Below are 13,838 nucleotides of genomic sequence, written 5' to 3'. Positions count from 1 at the left end.
TCCTCTGGGCTCCATGGTGGGCACACGGCTGGGACCTTCTGTACTAGTTCCGAGACTTGATCAGGCGACTTCCTCTGTTCTCCTCTTGTCTCATTCGTCGTGTGTGTGTGTGTGTGTGTGTGTGTGTGTGTGTGTGTAATGGTGTGTAGCAGTATGGATGACAGGCTGCTATTTAAGAGCAGCTCCAGACTTTGCTTTTGTCTCTCCAGGCACATCTAGCAGTTAACCCCGCAGCCTTGCTGCCTGGAGCGGCTCCACAGATTCCTGGAGTGAAGTCTGTTCTGCCAGAATTGGCATTCTCAACATCTGAAGCTGCCAGGAGCCGCAGGCTGGAGCATGTGAGCCCGGATGCTGGGAGTGGAGAGGTCGGTGTGAGCTTCGATTTCCCAGCGCAGGCGGACACCTTACACAGCGCAAACAAGGTGACGCATCATCCTGGCAAGGATTGTGGTTTTTTTTTTTCCCCCAAAGCAATATATCTACTTTTCTTTTCTTTTTTTCTTTTTTTTTTTTTTTAAGAATTCTTTATTTAGGGGCTGGTGTTATGATTCAATAGCAAGACTTTGCATGTAAAAACCACCTTCCCATATGTGTGCTGGCTCATACCCTGGCTGCTCCACTTCTGATCCAGCTCTGAGTTTATGGCCTGGGAAAGCATCAGAAGATGGCTCAAGTTCTTGGGCTTCTGCATCCATGTGGGAGACCCAGAAAAAGCTCCAAGGTTCCAGAATACCTAAATGGCTGTAATGTGACCATGACCCAGTGCATGAAAGATCCATTGCAGCCATTTAGGGAGTGAACTAGTAAATGAAAGATCTCCCTCTTTGCCTCTCCTCTCTTTTTACATTTGCATCTATCTGTAAATCTGCCTTTCAAATAAAAATAAATCATTAAGAATATTTCTGTATTTATCTGCTTTCTGTTTATTAGGAAGGTAGAGTGAGAGAGAGATCTTCCATTGATTGGTTCGATTCCCAAATGGCTGCAACAGCCAGGGCTGGGCCAAGCCAAAGCAAGCTGGGAGCCTGGAACTCTAACCTGGGTCTGCTGCGCGAGTAGCAGGTGCCAGGAGCATTAGCAAACGTGAAACAGAACCACTGGGACTTGATCACGTGCTCCTGTATGGGGTACTGGCTTTGCAGGGGGTGGCTTGACCTGCACCCCAATTCTTGGCCCGCTCTTCCTTCTGCTTGCTTGCTTGTTTGCTTTCTTTCTAAGATTTATTTATTTTTATTTGAAAGGCTGATTTATAGAGATAAGGACGGACAGAGAGGGAAAGATCTTCCATCTGCTGATTCACTCCCCATCTGACTGCAAGGGATGAAGCTGAGCCAGTCTGAAGCCAGGAGCTTCTTCAGGTCTCTCACATGGGTCCTTAGGCCATCTTCCACTGTTTTTCAGGGCATAAGCAGGGAGCTGTGTCAGAGGTGGAGCAGTTTAGAACATGAACCAGCACCCATATGGGATGCTGGCACAGGAAAGGGGAGGATTAGCCTATTGAGCCATAGTCCTGAGCGCCCCTCTTGCCATCCACCCCCTGTTCCCCAATGTGGGCTTTTTTTCTAGTTCATCAGCCACATACAACTTGCAGCTCCAACCCAGCACTTGAAGGAGGCGCACCTGCTCCTCGCTTCCTCTGTTGCTCTTCTAATTCCCTCCAGCTACGTAATTTTGCATCTGCCTTTCACTGCCTGCATTCATCCCTGGTGGCCCCTACAGTAGTCTCAGTGAAGTCCTGCCTGCCTGTGCTGGCATGTGCCACCTCTGGCTCCTCCTGCATTGCCACCCGCAGAGCCCCTGGCCGTGGAGCAGAGCAGCCCTGCCTCCTGGCCCTCGGCGCCTAGAAAACATTCCAGCTCTGAGGGGGGATGTGCCAGCCCAGGCCTCCAGCTTTCCCCCCATCACCTCACATGGACAGCCTGAACTTTAGGAGCCCCAGGCCTGCCCTTCAATGCAAACCCCTGCTCTACCAACCTCCAGAAAGGCCCTTCCCTGCCTTACCACCTCACCTGCCCCCATGTGCTCGGCTCCCTTCTCTAAGTCACATATAGCAGAATCTGCCTGGCACACACTGCACTGTTTGAGGTGTCCCTTTCATTTTAGTTCTCTTTATTCTGTCCAGTCTCCCTTTTCCAGAAAGTCTTAACTGATCCCCTGGTAAATGACAGGACCCAGCATGGCCTAACCCTGCCAACTGCCACTTTGGTTTCAGCTGTTTCCAAGCTTGTTGCTTTAGTGCAAAGTGAAACATGCTTTCTTTCTGGTACAGTTGGTGTTAATTTTGTTTTTGGAAAGTTTCAGTTGGCTACCTGCTTAAATGAATGAGATTTTCTTGAAGCTGATCAAAACCACCTACTTTGTCTTAAGTAGCTTGCCTTCTCAAAACCACATGATATATATTTCGTAATAATTGCAATTGCTGTGTGATGTTTGAGTAGTCATGTTTTGAATCTGCACTAAAGGTGATGCTTTCTAAGCCGTATTATTTACTTGAAATACTTGACATATGGTTTTAACACTTGTTGACTTGAAGCCAACTTGGGTTGGTAGAGATTACCTCTCTTTTTTGTGTAGTGTCTCCCTGCTCTTGCAGCCTGAATTTAGACTGGCTCTAAATCAGGCTAGTGCTGAGAATGCCCTGGTTCATTCTTGTTTTGAAGAATACCCACATTTAAAGTGAAGAAATAGGGGCCAGAGTTATGACACTGTGGGTTAAGGCACCTCCCGGCATCCTATGTAAACACTGGATCCAGTCCTGGCTGCTCCACTTCTGATCCAGCTCCCTACTGATGTGCCTGGGAGAGCAGCAAAGATGGCCCAAGTCTTTAGGCTCCTGTCATCCATGTGGGAGACCTAGATGAAATTCCAAGCTGTGGTAGTCATTTGGGGAGTGAACCAACAAAAGAAAGATACCTCTTCCTTTCTGTCTCAAGCTCTGCCCTCCAAATAAATAAGTTAATATTTTAAAAATAAATTGAAAAGAAAAGAGTAGATGCTAAAGAGGAAAGTGGAACACTGAGCACCAAAAACAGTCTTTTGTGTCAAAGTGACTTGAAACTGCCCTTGGAACATGAAAAAAGGGAGACCACTCAAGGATTGCGAGAAGCTTTGATTGGCATTCTGAGAGCCACCAAGCTCCGGGGACAATCTCGAAGTCGCCTGTTGGCTTTGGAGAGTGTGTCGCTGGAGGGAAATGAACTCACATTAGAACATATGTCGCTATGCCACCCTTCTTCACTTCCCTTTTGTTTTCAGATAAACAAGTGGTTTGGTTTGGTTTGGTTTTTTGTCATTGCAGGGCCGGGTCAAAGTGAGAGGGAAGCGCAGGCCGCAGACCCGTGCTGCCAGGCGACTGGCTGCTCAGGAGTCCAGTGAGGCCGAGGACACGAGTGTCCCCAGGGGACCCACTGCACAAGTGGCAGATGGTGCCGTCTCGCCCAGTGGCTGGCAGCCATGGCACCGAGCAGCCCATGGAGAAGATGGCTCTGGAGAGCCCCTGGCTGCTGCCTCTCCACCTTGGGAAGGCAGGCCAAGGCCCGGGGTGGACAAAAGCCCCTTTGCCAAGTCTCTGGGCCAGCCCAGCGGTGAGGCTGATCTCTTTGATTCTGAAGACATCTTCACCCAGGGCCCTGAAATTCAGTCCATGGAGAGAACAAGGGCCAAGGTCAAAGCAGCAGAGAGCCCGGGCCAGCTGGCAGGGGCAAGGAAGGAGAGCGCCCCCCTGTTCCCTCCTCTGGGCGACGCCGGCAGCGATGAGCTCTTCCAGCCCGTGAAGTCCAAACCAGCCAAGAAAGCAGCTCCCTTCCCTCTCCTGGAAGACGAGGATGATCTGTTTGCAGACCAGAAAGGCAAGAAGCATGCTTCAAAATCCAGCGGCCATCAGGATGTCCTGCCAAAAACACAAGATATTTTTGAGGTGAGAAGGTCAGGGCTTGTTTGTGCTGCTTCTGTGTTCAGGAAAGTACCTAGTTGGCCCTTTGGAGCCCTGGTTTGCCTTAAGCTTGTCTCACACGTGCCCAGCATTGATCTGTTTGCCAATTCTGAGTATGTCCTCTTAAGAGCGCTGAAGTTTACTCCGACTGCTTTTGTTTCTTTTTCTTGCAGCGTGGCTCTCGGTCATAGTCGCTGAAAACAGCCCTGGAGCTTCAGAGTTGTGTTTTGTCGCTTTTAGCTGTGGTGCTGAGGTTAGAATCCTAGCACGCCACCCTCACAGAGAGAAGGGGGCTAGGACAGGGTCATGCACAATGAAGTGAAATGGCATTTGTTCTGGTGCACAGAGATCTGAAATCCATGCATAGGCTTCTCAGACTGTGCTTTCTTTTCGTGTGAACACTTTGAGGTTGTCTTGTGGAGAGCCATCTCGCTTGGATGTTAAACTTCTGGTTCTGGCAGGAGAGGCCTGGCTGGAACCATCCACTCCAGGCAGGCATTGTCAGGAATTTGCAGGAAAGATGCTGCAGACACAGGGCACATTGCAACGGGGGCTCCCCCCACACCTAAAAGAGGGATGCGAATGGATGCAAACAGGCAGCAGGCAACCAAGATGTTTTCAGATAGCACCAAGTGCCATGAAGATGTGGCATGGAGGATGTTCTTCAGGTGGGATTGCTGGAGAGGCCTCGTCTGGCAACTGGTATCTGAGAGGAAGCAGGAGAGCTGTCAGGCCAGGCAGGTGGCCACGCTGTGATCTGGAGCAGTACGTACAGGCAGAGGGCAGGCTGCAAAGCTAGTCTCAAACTGCAGGCAATTTGTATACATAGCCTGGTGAAGTATTTTAGTTATGATGAAATTTTAACTTGTTTTTCTTTTTGTTTGTTTGATCTACCAAGGATGACATATTTGCTACAGAAGCAACTAAACCATTACAAAAAACAAAAGAGAAGGAAAGAACATTAGAGTCCAACTTATTTGATGATAACATTGATATCTTTGCTGACCTGACCGTAAAACCGAAAGAAAAGCCCAGAAAGAAAGTGGAAGCTAAGTCCATCTTTGATGATGACATGGGTAAGTGTGCATTAGAGAAATGTTGGGTGTTTTTCCTGCCATCTTCATGCTGCCTCTTTGCTAGAAAAGGTGCCCTGGCCGGTTTCCTTTGTTTTTGTCCTGCAGTCTTGAGTTTGGATGGAGATGGGTGAACACATGGGATCCTCATTTTGGTGAAGTACCAGGGAACATGAGGTTGCCCAGAATTAGGCCTTCCAGGATAACTGATCTTGTAGCTTAGTGCACTCTGCCAGGCCCATGTAACACTGACATAGTAGGGGACTACTCAGAAGTTACTCTGTGGGCTGCCACAGTCTGAGGGTACTGAGTCCAGCTATGACTGCAGAGCATGGACAGGGTGCAAGAGGGGCAGAGCACTGCCTAGAAGGGAGCTGCTGACACAGCATTCACCTCACTGACCCCTGAGTACAGCTGAATACAGTTGTCTTCCCTCCATGGCACAGCTCGATTTGTGGGTTGGTCCACCCGCCTTCCTGGCCTGGAGATAGATTTGGGGTTGACATGGAGCCGTGTGTTTCTGTAAACCGTGTGTTTGTCTCCACCTGCTTTCTAGTACACAGGAGCAGGGACTTAGTCTATTTCTGAAAGATTAGACGTGCTTAGCTGTAGCAGGTTCATACAACAGAGAAAATGTCACAGGTGAACAGCAATCCTTGCGGGTAATGGACCCTAACAGTTGGGTGTGCGGCCCGCGGGCATGGTGACGTCAGTGTATGTGTCTGTAGGTGTAGCCCCCCATGCTCTTCTCCCTCAGGGCTGCCCCTCAACCAGACCTTACATTCCAACCCTTTTCTTAGAATAGAGGCAGAATTGATCTCTTGGCTGCTTCCTGCTGAGTTGGGGCATTGAAGGGAGAGGAGTAATTGGCCCACCAGGGATGGGGAGGGCGATGGGTGACCATCAGGAGAAGAAATGGGGAGCTGGGAGTAGGGATGTAGTAACATTTGATTGATGGCCACACGAGCGACCTTTGCATGTGTGAATGGATGAAGCTGAGGAAGCAGGGTGCAAACATGAGGAAAAGGCATGTAGCAAAAAGAATTCCCAACATTGCAGCCAAGCAAGCATACAGGAAAGACCACCACCATTCGATGGGAAGGGGGAAGTTCTGAGTGTATTTGCTTGTTAATTCTTTCCAGAGTTGTCGGAGGTTGTTGAAATTTCTTTCCCACTGGGCTGGATTCGTTGATGTAAGAGCAGCACAGCTCCTGTAGAAAGAGGCAGGTTCCCCCTTTGTCTGGCGTCAGGAGGCTCAGCGCCTGACGATTTTGGAGGTCAGGGAGGTGATTTGGCACTGGAGGGAATTGACGGATGCGGCTGAGGCCTTGAGAGCCGACTGTAAGCAATCTTCCAGGTCCTGCGAGGCAATGATGCTATGGGATAAGGCTCCACTCCTCTCCAGCAGCTACAGAAGAGGCAGCAAGGGAAATTCCTGGTATTGATGGCAGGCATATGGCTCTTCCCTGGCAGTGAAACGGTATAGTTGGAGGTAGTTGCAGGGTGAAATGTTCTGCCTCGCCATACAGCATGAATTGGGGAACTAGAGAGGCTAGGATTCAAGGGAAAGATATGGAGGCATTTAGATGTTTGGTCAGGGTGCTGTTGTTCCAGAAGATTCCCAGAGGGGCATAGAGGGTCCCCTCGGCCTTTCTCTCTGCTGTGATTGGACACGACCGGGTTGTCCTTGTAGCAGGCAGGCACAGCCTGTGAATCAGGGTCGGGCACCAGTGGGAGGGGAAGAGGGAAGAATGGAGTTCCAGGGGCTCGTCATAGGAGCCATGATTACAGGGGCCGCTGCAGTGAGGCCCACAGAAAGCCCAGACATTACCTGCTGCCGTGTGCTTGAACATAAGCACCCCCTGCTGGACAAGGGACAGCCATGGAAAAGGATCACCAGTGTGTTGTTGCTGAAGGTCCCGTTCTGTTTGTTGTGTCTAGGTGCCTGATCTTCTAGTTGGCACACATCTGACAGAACAGTGTTTACAAAAGATCGGGAAGCTGTGATAGTTATCCCAGGGGTAGAAGAATACCCTAAACTTTGCCTCTGATCCCCTGGGCCAACCCGGGGTCCTCAGGATCATGGATATTAATCAACAGAGTATCACGGTGATATGTTTACCCCAGAATTGGTTGTTGGGTTATAAAGATGTGCCTTTGACAAGAGTATTGTGGCAACCCCCAATAGGTATCCCACTTTTCAACAGTACTCATGGAACTGATTGTAAGTGAGACAAATTACTGTGGGAGGTGGGACGCGTACCCATTTCCCCCAGGACGCTGTCTCCTGGACATAGAGGAAGAGGTCAGTGCTGATGACTCCAGGCAGGTGACAGTCAGCGTGATGCCTGAAGATTTGGGTTGTAGAGGATATATTGTTTCCAAGAGATGTTGAGAGCTTCCAAGGGGCACTGTATAACCTGTGTAGTGAAGGCAGGTCCATTGTCCATTTGGATATCTGCTGGAAGGCCAACCCCGGGGATAATATCATCTGATAGAATATGGACCACTGTGTCTAAGGTTTCCTGGGCAGTTGGGAAAGCCTCCACCCACCCAGAAAAAGTGTCAGCCAGAGTGATTAGGTAATGGAAGATTTTATGTCGGGGCACGTGAGCACAGTCTGTTTGCCAATTTTCACTCAGCTGGTGTCCCCTCATCTGATGAATGGGGAGTCATGGACACCTGCCCCTTTGCCAGGTGACTGAAGCTTAAGCTTAGCCGTATAAAACAGGGGGGCTTAAAACCCCAAGCATGGCTCTGCCTCCAGTGTGTCAGGACTTACGGATGTCCTGAAGAAAGTACTGGGCTTGGGTTTTGGTAAAGCAAGTTGGTCCTGTAAGAACACCCAGCCCTTGTCCCCCACCTAGCCCAGTTGATCCAGCAGGTCAGATAGTTCCTGTGGGGGTATATGTGGGGATTGGAGGAATGGTGAGAAAGAGGAGGGGAGCAGAGAAAGGTTGCTTTGTGAGAGCTCAGGCCCCAGTGTCCGCCTTTGTTGCCCTTGGTGACTGGGTCGGAGGCACGCTGGTGGCCCCTGCAGTGAGTAGTGGCCATCGCAGCTGGGAGTTGTAGAGCCTGGAGCAAGTTGGAGATAAGAGTAGTGTTAATAACTGGAGAGCCCTTGGTGGTTAGGAACCCATGTTCCTTCCAGAGTGCAGAATTAAGGTAACGGGCTAGGAGAAAAGCATATTTAGAACAGCATAGGTGTTTACTTGTTCGCCCTTTGACAAGACAGGGGTCTGTGTTAAGGCCCTAAGTTTGGCCTTCTGAGGGTGAAAATGCCGTGATGGTGGGAGAGGCAGTGACCACTGCGTAAACCGCCCCTTCACCTGCCAGCCTGCTCTGCAACTGAGCTGCCATCGCTGAAGACGGTGAGGTCAGGGTCAAGCAAAGGAGCGCATGACAGGTCCTGCCTGGAGGTGCTAAGGCTACCTGATACCGACACAGGAATGAGCAGGAAGGGAAAAACGGGAGTTGGTAGTGACAGGGAGGAAGAAGCAGGGCTTAAAGGCGGGGAACAGCCTAATGGTACCAGGAGAGTTTTCAGTGAAGAGTCAAATGAACTTCCGGAAGCGTGAGAGTCCTAGAAGAGATAGCGGGTGGTGAGAAAGAAGGTCCTCTAGCCAGTAGGAAGAGAGAACAGTTAGTGGACGTGCCTGAGTGAGTTTGAGGGCATCTGTGGGGAGGGTGGCAGCTGCTGCCAAGGCTCACAGACAGAGGAACCATCTCTTTACAGTAAGATCCAGTTGTTTGTCGAGGTGTAGGACACCGGTCGGTATGTGGAGCCCACGGGTTGGGGTAATAGTCCCCCTGGCTGTTCCTGAGATCTCAGCCACAGAGAGGTGAAAGGGGAAGGCTAGCAAGAAGGCATCCCTAAGTGTGTTAGGGGCTCGGCGAACCTCCATGGGGGTCTCCTTAGCCACCGAGTAAAGAGGTTTGACTAAGATGGCAAAATTGGGTATCCAGTGTCAGAGGAAGGCCCAGGAAGGGAAGGATTTGTCCTGCACTTTGTGGCGAGTGCAGCCGGCAGACAGCCAGGGTGCGGTCGGCTGTAAGGACCTTTGTGCTGGGGCTCAGGGAGACTCCCAGGTAGATAGCCTGGGGAATGCAAAGCTGGGCCTTGTTCCAAGAGACACAGAGTCCCACTGTACTCAACCCTCAGGCAGGACGCCCTATGGCGCTGCGAAAGGGACAGCGAGGGGCTACAGAGGAAATCATCCATATACTACAGTAGGGTACTGGGAGAGAGGCCAATAGCCAAAGCCTGGCCAAAAAGAAGAGAACTACCTAAGAAGCCCTGTGTAGCACTGTCCAGGTTACTCGTGAAGAAGTTTAGGTGTCTGGGTCAGTCCAAGTAAAGGCAAAGAGGAACTAGCAGTCTGGTGGAGAGGAATAGCAAAGAAGGCACCCTTAGGTCCAGTACAGTGAAGTGGGAGGTGGTAGTGGGACCTGTGACAACGGAGTGTAAGGGTTGGGGACTACCGGATGGAGGAGGATTACGGCCTCGTTGATGAGCAAGCAGCAGACCCCCAACAGCTTACAGACAGGTAGGATGGGCGTGTTACGGGAGGGGGTGGGGGGTCAGTTGGGATATGCAGGTCCTGGTCAAGAAGTCTGGAAATAATGTGCTGTAGTACCTCAAGGTGAGTATGAGAGGTGGGAATCGGAACCACAAGGGGAATAAGGAGGGGTCCTGAAGGCGAAGCATAACCAGAGGGTGGTGTGCACCTATAACTGGTTTGGAGGTATGCAGCCCCACTGAGTCAGCCCCCTCCAGGGGCAGAGAGGGGAAAGGCAAGGAGAATGGGAGTAGAGGGAGGGGGAGGGAGGAAGTTGAGGATTTTAAAATTCCTGCTAATTGGATAGAGGCTCCCAGATGAGAAAGCACATTCTGTCCCAACAGTGGAACTGAGCAAGAGGGAATAATTAAACAGGAATGTGTAAATAGGATGTGGTCTAAAGAACAGAAGAGGGTCTTGGTCAGCCTGGGGACTGAGGGGGTCCCTTCTATCCCCATCACCAAGATCTGGGGAGGTGTAGTAGACCTGAATGAGAGGGCAGGACGGAGGAAGTAGGCCAAGTGTCCAAGGAAAAAGGAGACGGACTTACCTGCTACCTGTAACCTGACCCTGGGCTCGGCGAGAGTGATGGGGGTCTCTGAGTCCAGCCAGGCCACACAGCTCCAGGGATACGTCTCCAAGTTTGCGCCTTGCACCCCTGCCTCCATGTTGAGGTGCAGGGGCAGTCTGATTTCCGGTGTCCAGCCTGTGCTTGGGTGGGACACAGCTTGGTGGGTGTCAGCACACCCCAAGGAGCGTGGCCTTGAGTGCCGGCCTCAGAGCTGCCACTCTGGCCTTGCTTTGAGAGCCACCTTCTGCTGAACCTGTACCTGCCAGGTAGCTTCCACCTGGTCCCCCTGCACATTGTATACTTCAAATGCCATTTTTACCAGTTCCTGGATAGGGGTCTGTGGGCCCGCCTCTGCTCTCTCTCTTGATTTTTTTTTGGGGGGGGGGGTGTCAGGAGCTGATTGGGTAATCAAATGAGTGGCTAAGACCATGGCCCCTGCCTGTGAGTCAGGTTCTAGCCAAGTGTAGTGAGTTAAGGCCTCAGTAAGATGTGTGAGAAAGAGGGCCAGGTTTTTACCGATCCTTGAATGATTTGCTTAAGTTTTTCAAAATGTATTTCTTTATGCACCTTCATGCCCGCCAAAAGGCAGTGAGGCATACATTGTCTTTTCTTGTCGGCCAGAATGGCCATCCTGATGGTCCCAGTTGGGTCGGTTTTGGAGACAGCCTCAGCCCCCACCAGATGGACCTCGTCCATCTTGCATCTGTGAGGACCCATTCCTTCCCATCTGGAGTTAAGGTGGAGGTCATTAAAAATAAAGGGGTGAGGTCATAGGCCTGAGGAAATAGGAAAATTCCTTAAGGTAATGGATGGGATCAGCTGAAAAGGATCCCAGGTCTTGAAGGCAGAAAGGAACATAGGCCCTGGCCGGTCCCTGTGCACCCACCAGCTTAGAGGGCACGGGGTGGTAGAGGGATGAGACTGGATGTGAGTGCCCACAGAAACAGATTAGTATGAGGCGTAGGCTTAGGGTGGGGTGGCAGCGACACAGGGAAGTGGGGAGTGGGGTGGGAGCAGGACGAGGGGATAGAGAGAAAGGAGGGGGAGGAGCGCTCAGAGTGGCCGGAGAGGCTTGCAGCCACAGCGGGGGCTGGAAGTAGAGACGACACTGACAGTGCAGCTTCCAGACAGGGAGTCCCCTAAAGGACCGATCCTCTGGAGGCTCAGGAAGACAGGAGGCTTGGAGAGGGAACTCAGAGGTGTCCTGATCGGCAGAGTCCGGCATGCACCTGTTGAGCAGGATCTGGGAGGTCGAGCAGGACGTGCAAACGGAGGGGCAGGAGTGCAGGGTTAGGCAGGCCCAGACACACTGGCCCTCCCACTATTTCTCCATTCTGCGGCAGTGATTATTTCAAGAGAATGTTAAAATCAGAAGTCCCCTCTGGCAGTCGGCATGACGAATTGTCCAATTCATTTTGCAGCCAGGCCACGGAAAATTAGCGTATTTTTATGAAGCTCTTGGGACAGTCCCAAAGTGCCCAGATTGCTCAGGAGACACCCTAAGCCTTAGATCCGGGGTTCCCCATATTCTCCCAAGGCTTTGAATCAGGCAGACAGAAACTGAAGGGGTTCCTGACAGGTTGACTGCCCGGAGGTGACAAAATGGCTCCAGCTGGGCTATACCAGCTGGGATATACCCAGCTGGGATATCTCCACAACCAAGTGAGGCTAAGACTGCATGGAGAGGAAATCCCTGTAGCTGATTTCAGTCTGTTTCAGACTGTGATCACAAACAGGGAGACCCCAGAACTGGAGAAACCTCAGAAGGATTTAGGGGGTGGACTTACCCTGCGTGTGCATTATGTGGTATTATAGAGTGCTGGTAGGTTCCCTCTGGCCTTGTTGAGCCCATACGTCACTGCTGGGCCAAGCAGCCTGGTTACATCAGGCACGCACCCCCTGCCCCCACCCCCAGCTGTCTTCTCCTCTGGGCCACCCCTCACCCACCCTGCCTGGGCCTTACAACAACCAGGACCAGCATCTCACAGTGACTTTATGAGCATATTTTTGGTACCCGTCCTGCTTCCAGAATTGGAGTCTAGCTAAGGCGGTTTGTGTGGACCTGGTTTTCTTTCAACAGCTCCTTTTCTTTTTCTTTTAAAGATGATATCTTCTCCTCCAGCACCCAGACGAAGACAACCAAACCTAAAAGCCGACCTGCACAGGCAGCACCTGAACCAAAATCTGATCACAAGGTGTCCAACATATTTGAAGATCCCCTGAATGCCTTTGGAGGTCAGTAGAACACAGGAAGAATCCACCGTGCTCCTGCGGGCTATGACCTTGAGTTAGCAATTCTGCCTTCTGCGCTGTCACAACTGGATTGCAAAAAGCAAATACCGCAATAACTGGCTCTCCATGTACTTAATGTTTTCTGTACTGACTTTAACTATGCTTACTACTAGAAAGAAAAATGTCTCACAATGTTTGGCTCACTTTGTTTTTTTTTTATTTATATTTCTACTTGTTTGGGCTTACAGGGGCATGGTACCATTTTAGGCATATTAGCACTCTATGGCTTTCATGGCTAGGCAGGGAATCCCAGTCACAGCAGCTGTCACAGCAGGTGAGCAGGAGTCTGCTTATTGCTTGGGAGCCCCAGCCTAGTCAGGGCCTGGTGGGCGAAGAGAAAGAAGAGGCTTAACAATATGAGGAGGTTTCCAATGACATCCGTAGAGCCTTCTGCGAATGCTCTGGGGTGAGGCTTGGCAGTCCCTGCTTTTGTAGTGTTATGTGGGAACATGGGACCAATGTGGCATAGCAGGTGAAGCCTCCCTGCCGGCATCCTGTATGGGCCCTAGTTTGAATCCTGCTGCTCCGCTTCCAAATCAGCTCCCTGCTAATGTACCTGGGGAAGCAGTGAAAAATGGCACAAGTGCTTGGGCCCCTGCACCTATGTGGGAGACTCAGATGAAACTCCTGGCTTCGGTCTGGCCCAGCCCTAGTAGTTACAGTCATTTGGGGAATGTACCAGTGGATGTATGTAACTATGTAACTCTTTGAAATAAATAAATCTTTAAAAAAAAAAAAAAACCTGTGGGAACACAACCACCCCTGTTCATTACTGCCCATGGCTGTGCCCTCACTGGCTGCACTGCAGAGTAGGCAACTGGGTGGCCCACAGAGCTGAACATGTTTTTTATCTGCACTGTAAAATTTGCTGGTGGTTTCATTCCAGGACTCGCCCTCCACCCTTGGAGCTTTTGCCCTGTCATGGGGCTGAGGTAGGAGGGACCCATGTAAGGGCAGGAAGCAAGACAGAGGATGGTAGTGTCAGCCTTGCAGCAGCAACAGCACCGCCCAGCAGAACTCTGCACCGAGGGACCGTGCTGTGTCTGCATCAGCCAGCCCAGCAGCCACTAGCCACGGGGCCAGCCCGCCCCTGTTCTAGTCTGTTTCCTGTGATGAGTATCCGGTCACAGCACAAGATCCTTTAAGATCCTGACCCAGGAGAGGACTTCCCTGCTGGGCCTCCCGTTCCCTCAGGTCTATTCCTTATCTGTTTAGTTTGCTGCTCTGAGGCCAAGCACAGTGTGGGGGCTGACTCTGCAGGCTGCTGTCAGATGCAGAGTTTTACTCTTGGAGTAAAGCATCTGGATTTGATTGCAGGGGACTTAGGAGATACTAGGATTTGAAAGATTTTAGTGTGGGACTGAATTTGTAGCAAAAAAAGGGGTGTGTGTCCTCTTTAGTGTAATCTTTTC

At 51.0% G+C, this 13,838-nt stretch overlaps 1 protein-coding gene across 3 annotated transcripts in view; it reads left to right on the top strand.

Annotated features, from left to right (window-relative positions):
• Positions 1–12,558, top strand: part of LOC121149869 (WASH complex subunit 2A-like) — a 54,533-nt gene extending 41,975 nt beyond the window's left edge. For all 3 annotated transcript variants that reach the window (XM_040970518.1, XM_040970517.1, XM_040970516.1), the window contains 4 exons: positions 210–422; positions 3,299–3,916; positions 4,830–5,007; positions 12,238–12,558. In XM_040970518.1, the coding sequence (XP_040826452.1) occupies positions 210–422; positions 3,299–3,916; positions 4,830–5,007; positions 12,238–12,377 (1,149 nt within the window). In that variant the 3' untranslated portion in view covers positions 12,378–12,558. The remainder of the gene's footprint in view (positions 1–209; positions 423–3,298; positions 3,917–4,829; positions 5,008–12,237) is intronic.
• Positions 12,559–13,838: the final 1,280 nt, after the last annotated feature.

This window comes from Ochotona curzoniae, unplaced genomic scaffold (genome assembly GCF_017591425.1).
Source record: "Ochotona curzoniae isolate NIBS_2020 unplaced genomic scaffold, NIBS_Ocur_1.0 scaffold_4763, whole genome shotgun sequence".
Lineage (NCBI taxonomy): Eukaryota > Metazoa > Chordata > Mammalia > Lagomorpha > Ochotonidae > Ochotona > Ochotona curzoniae.
The sequence above is the reverse complement of the archived record's forward strand: the minus strand, read 5'-3'. Positions and strand labels throughout refer to the sequence as shown.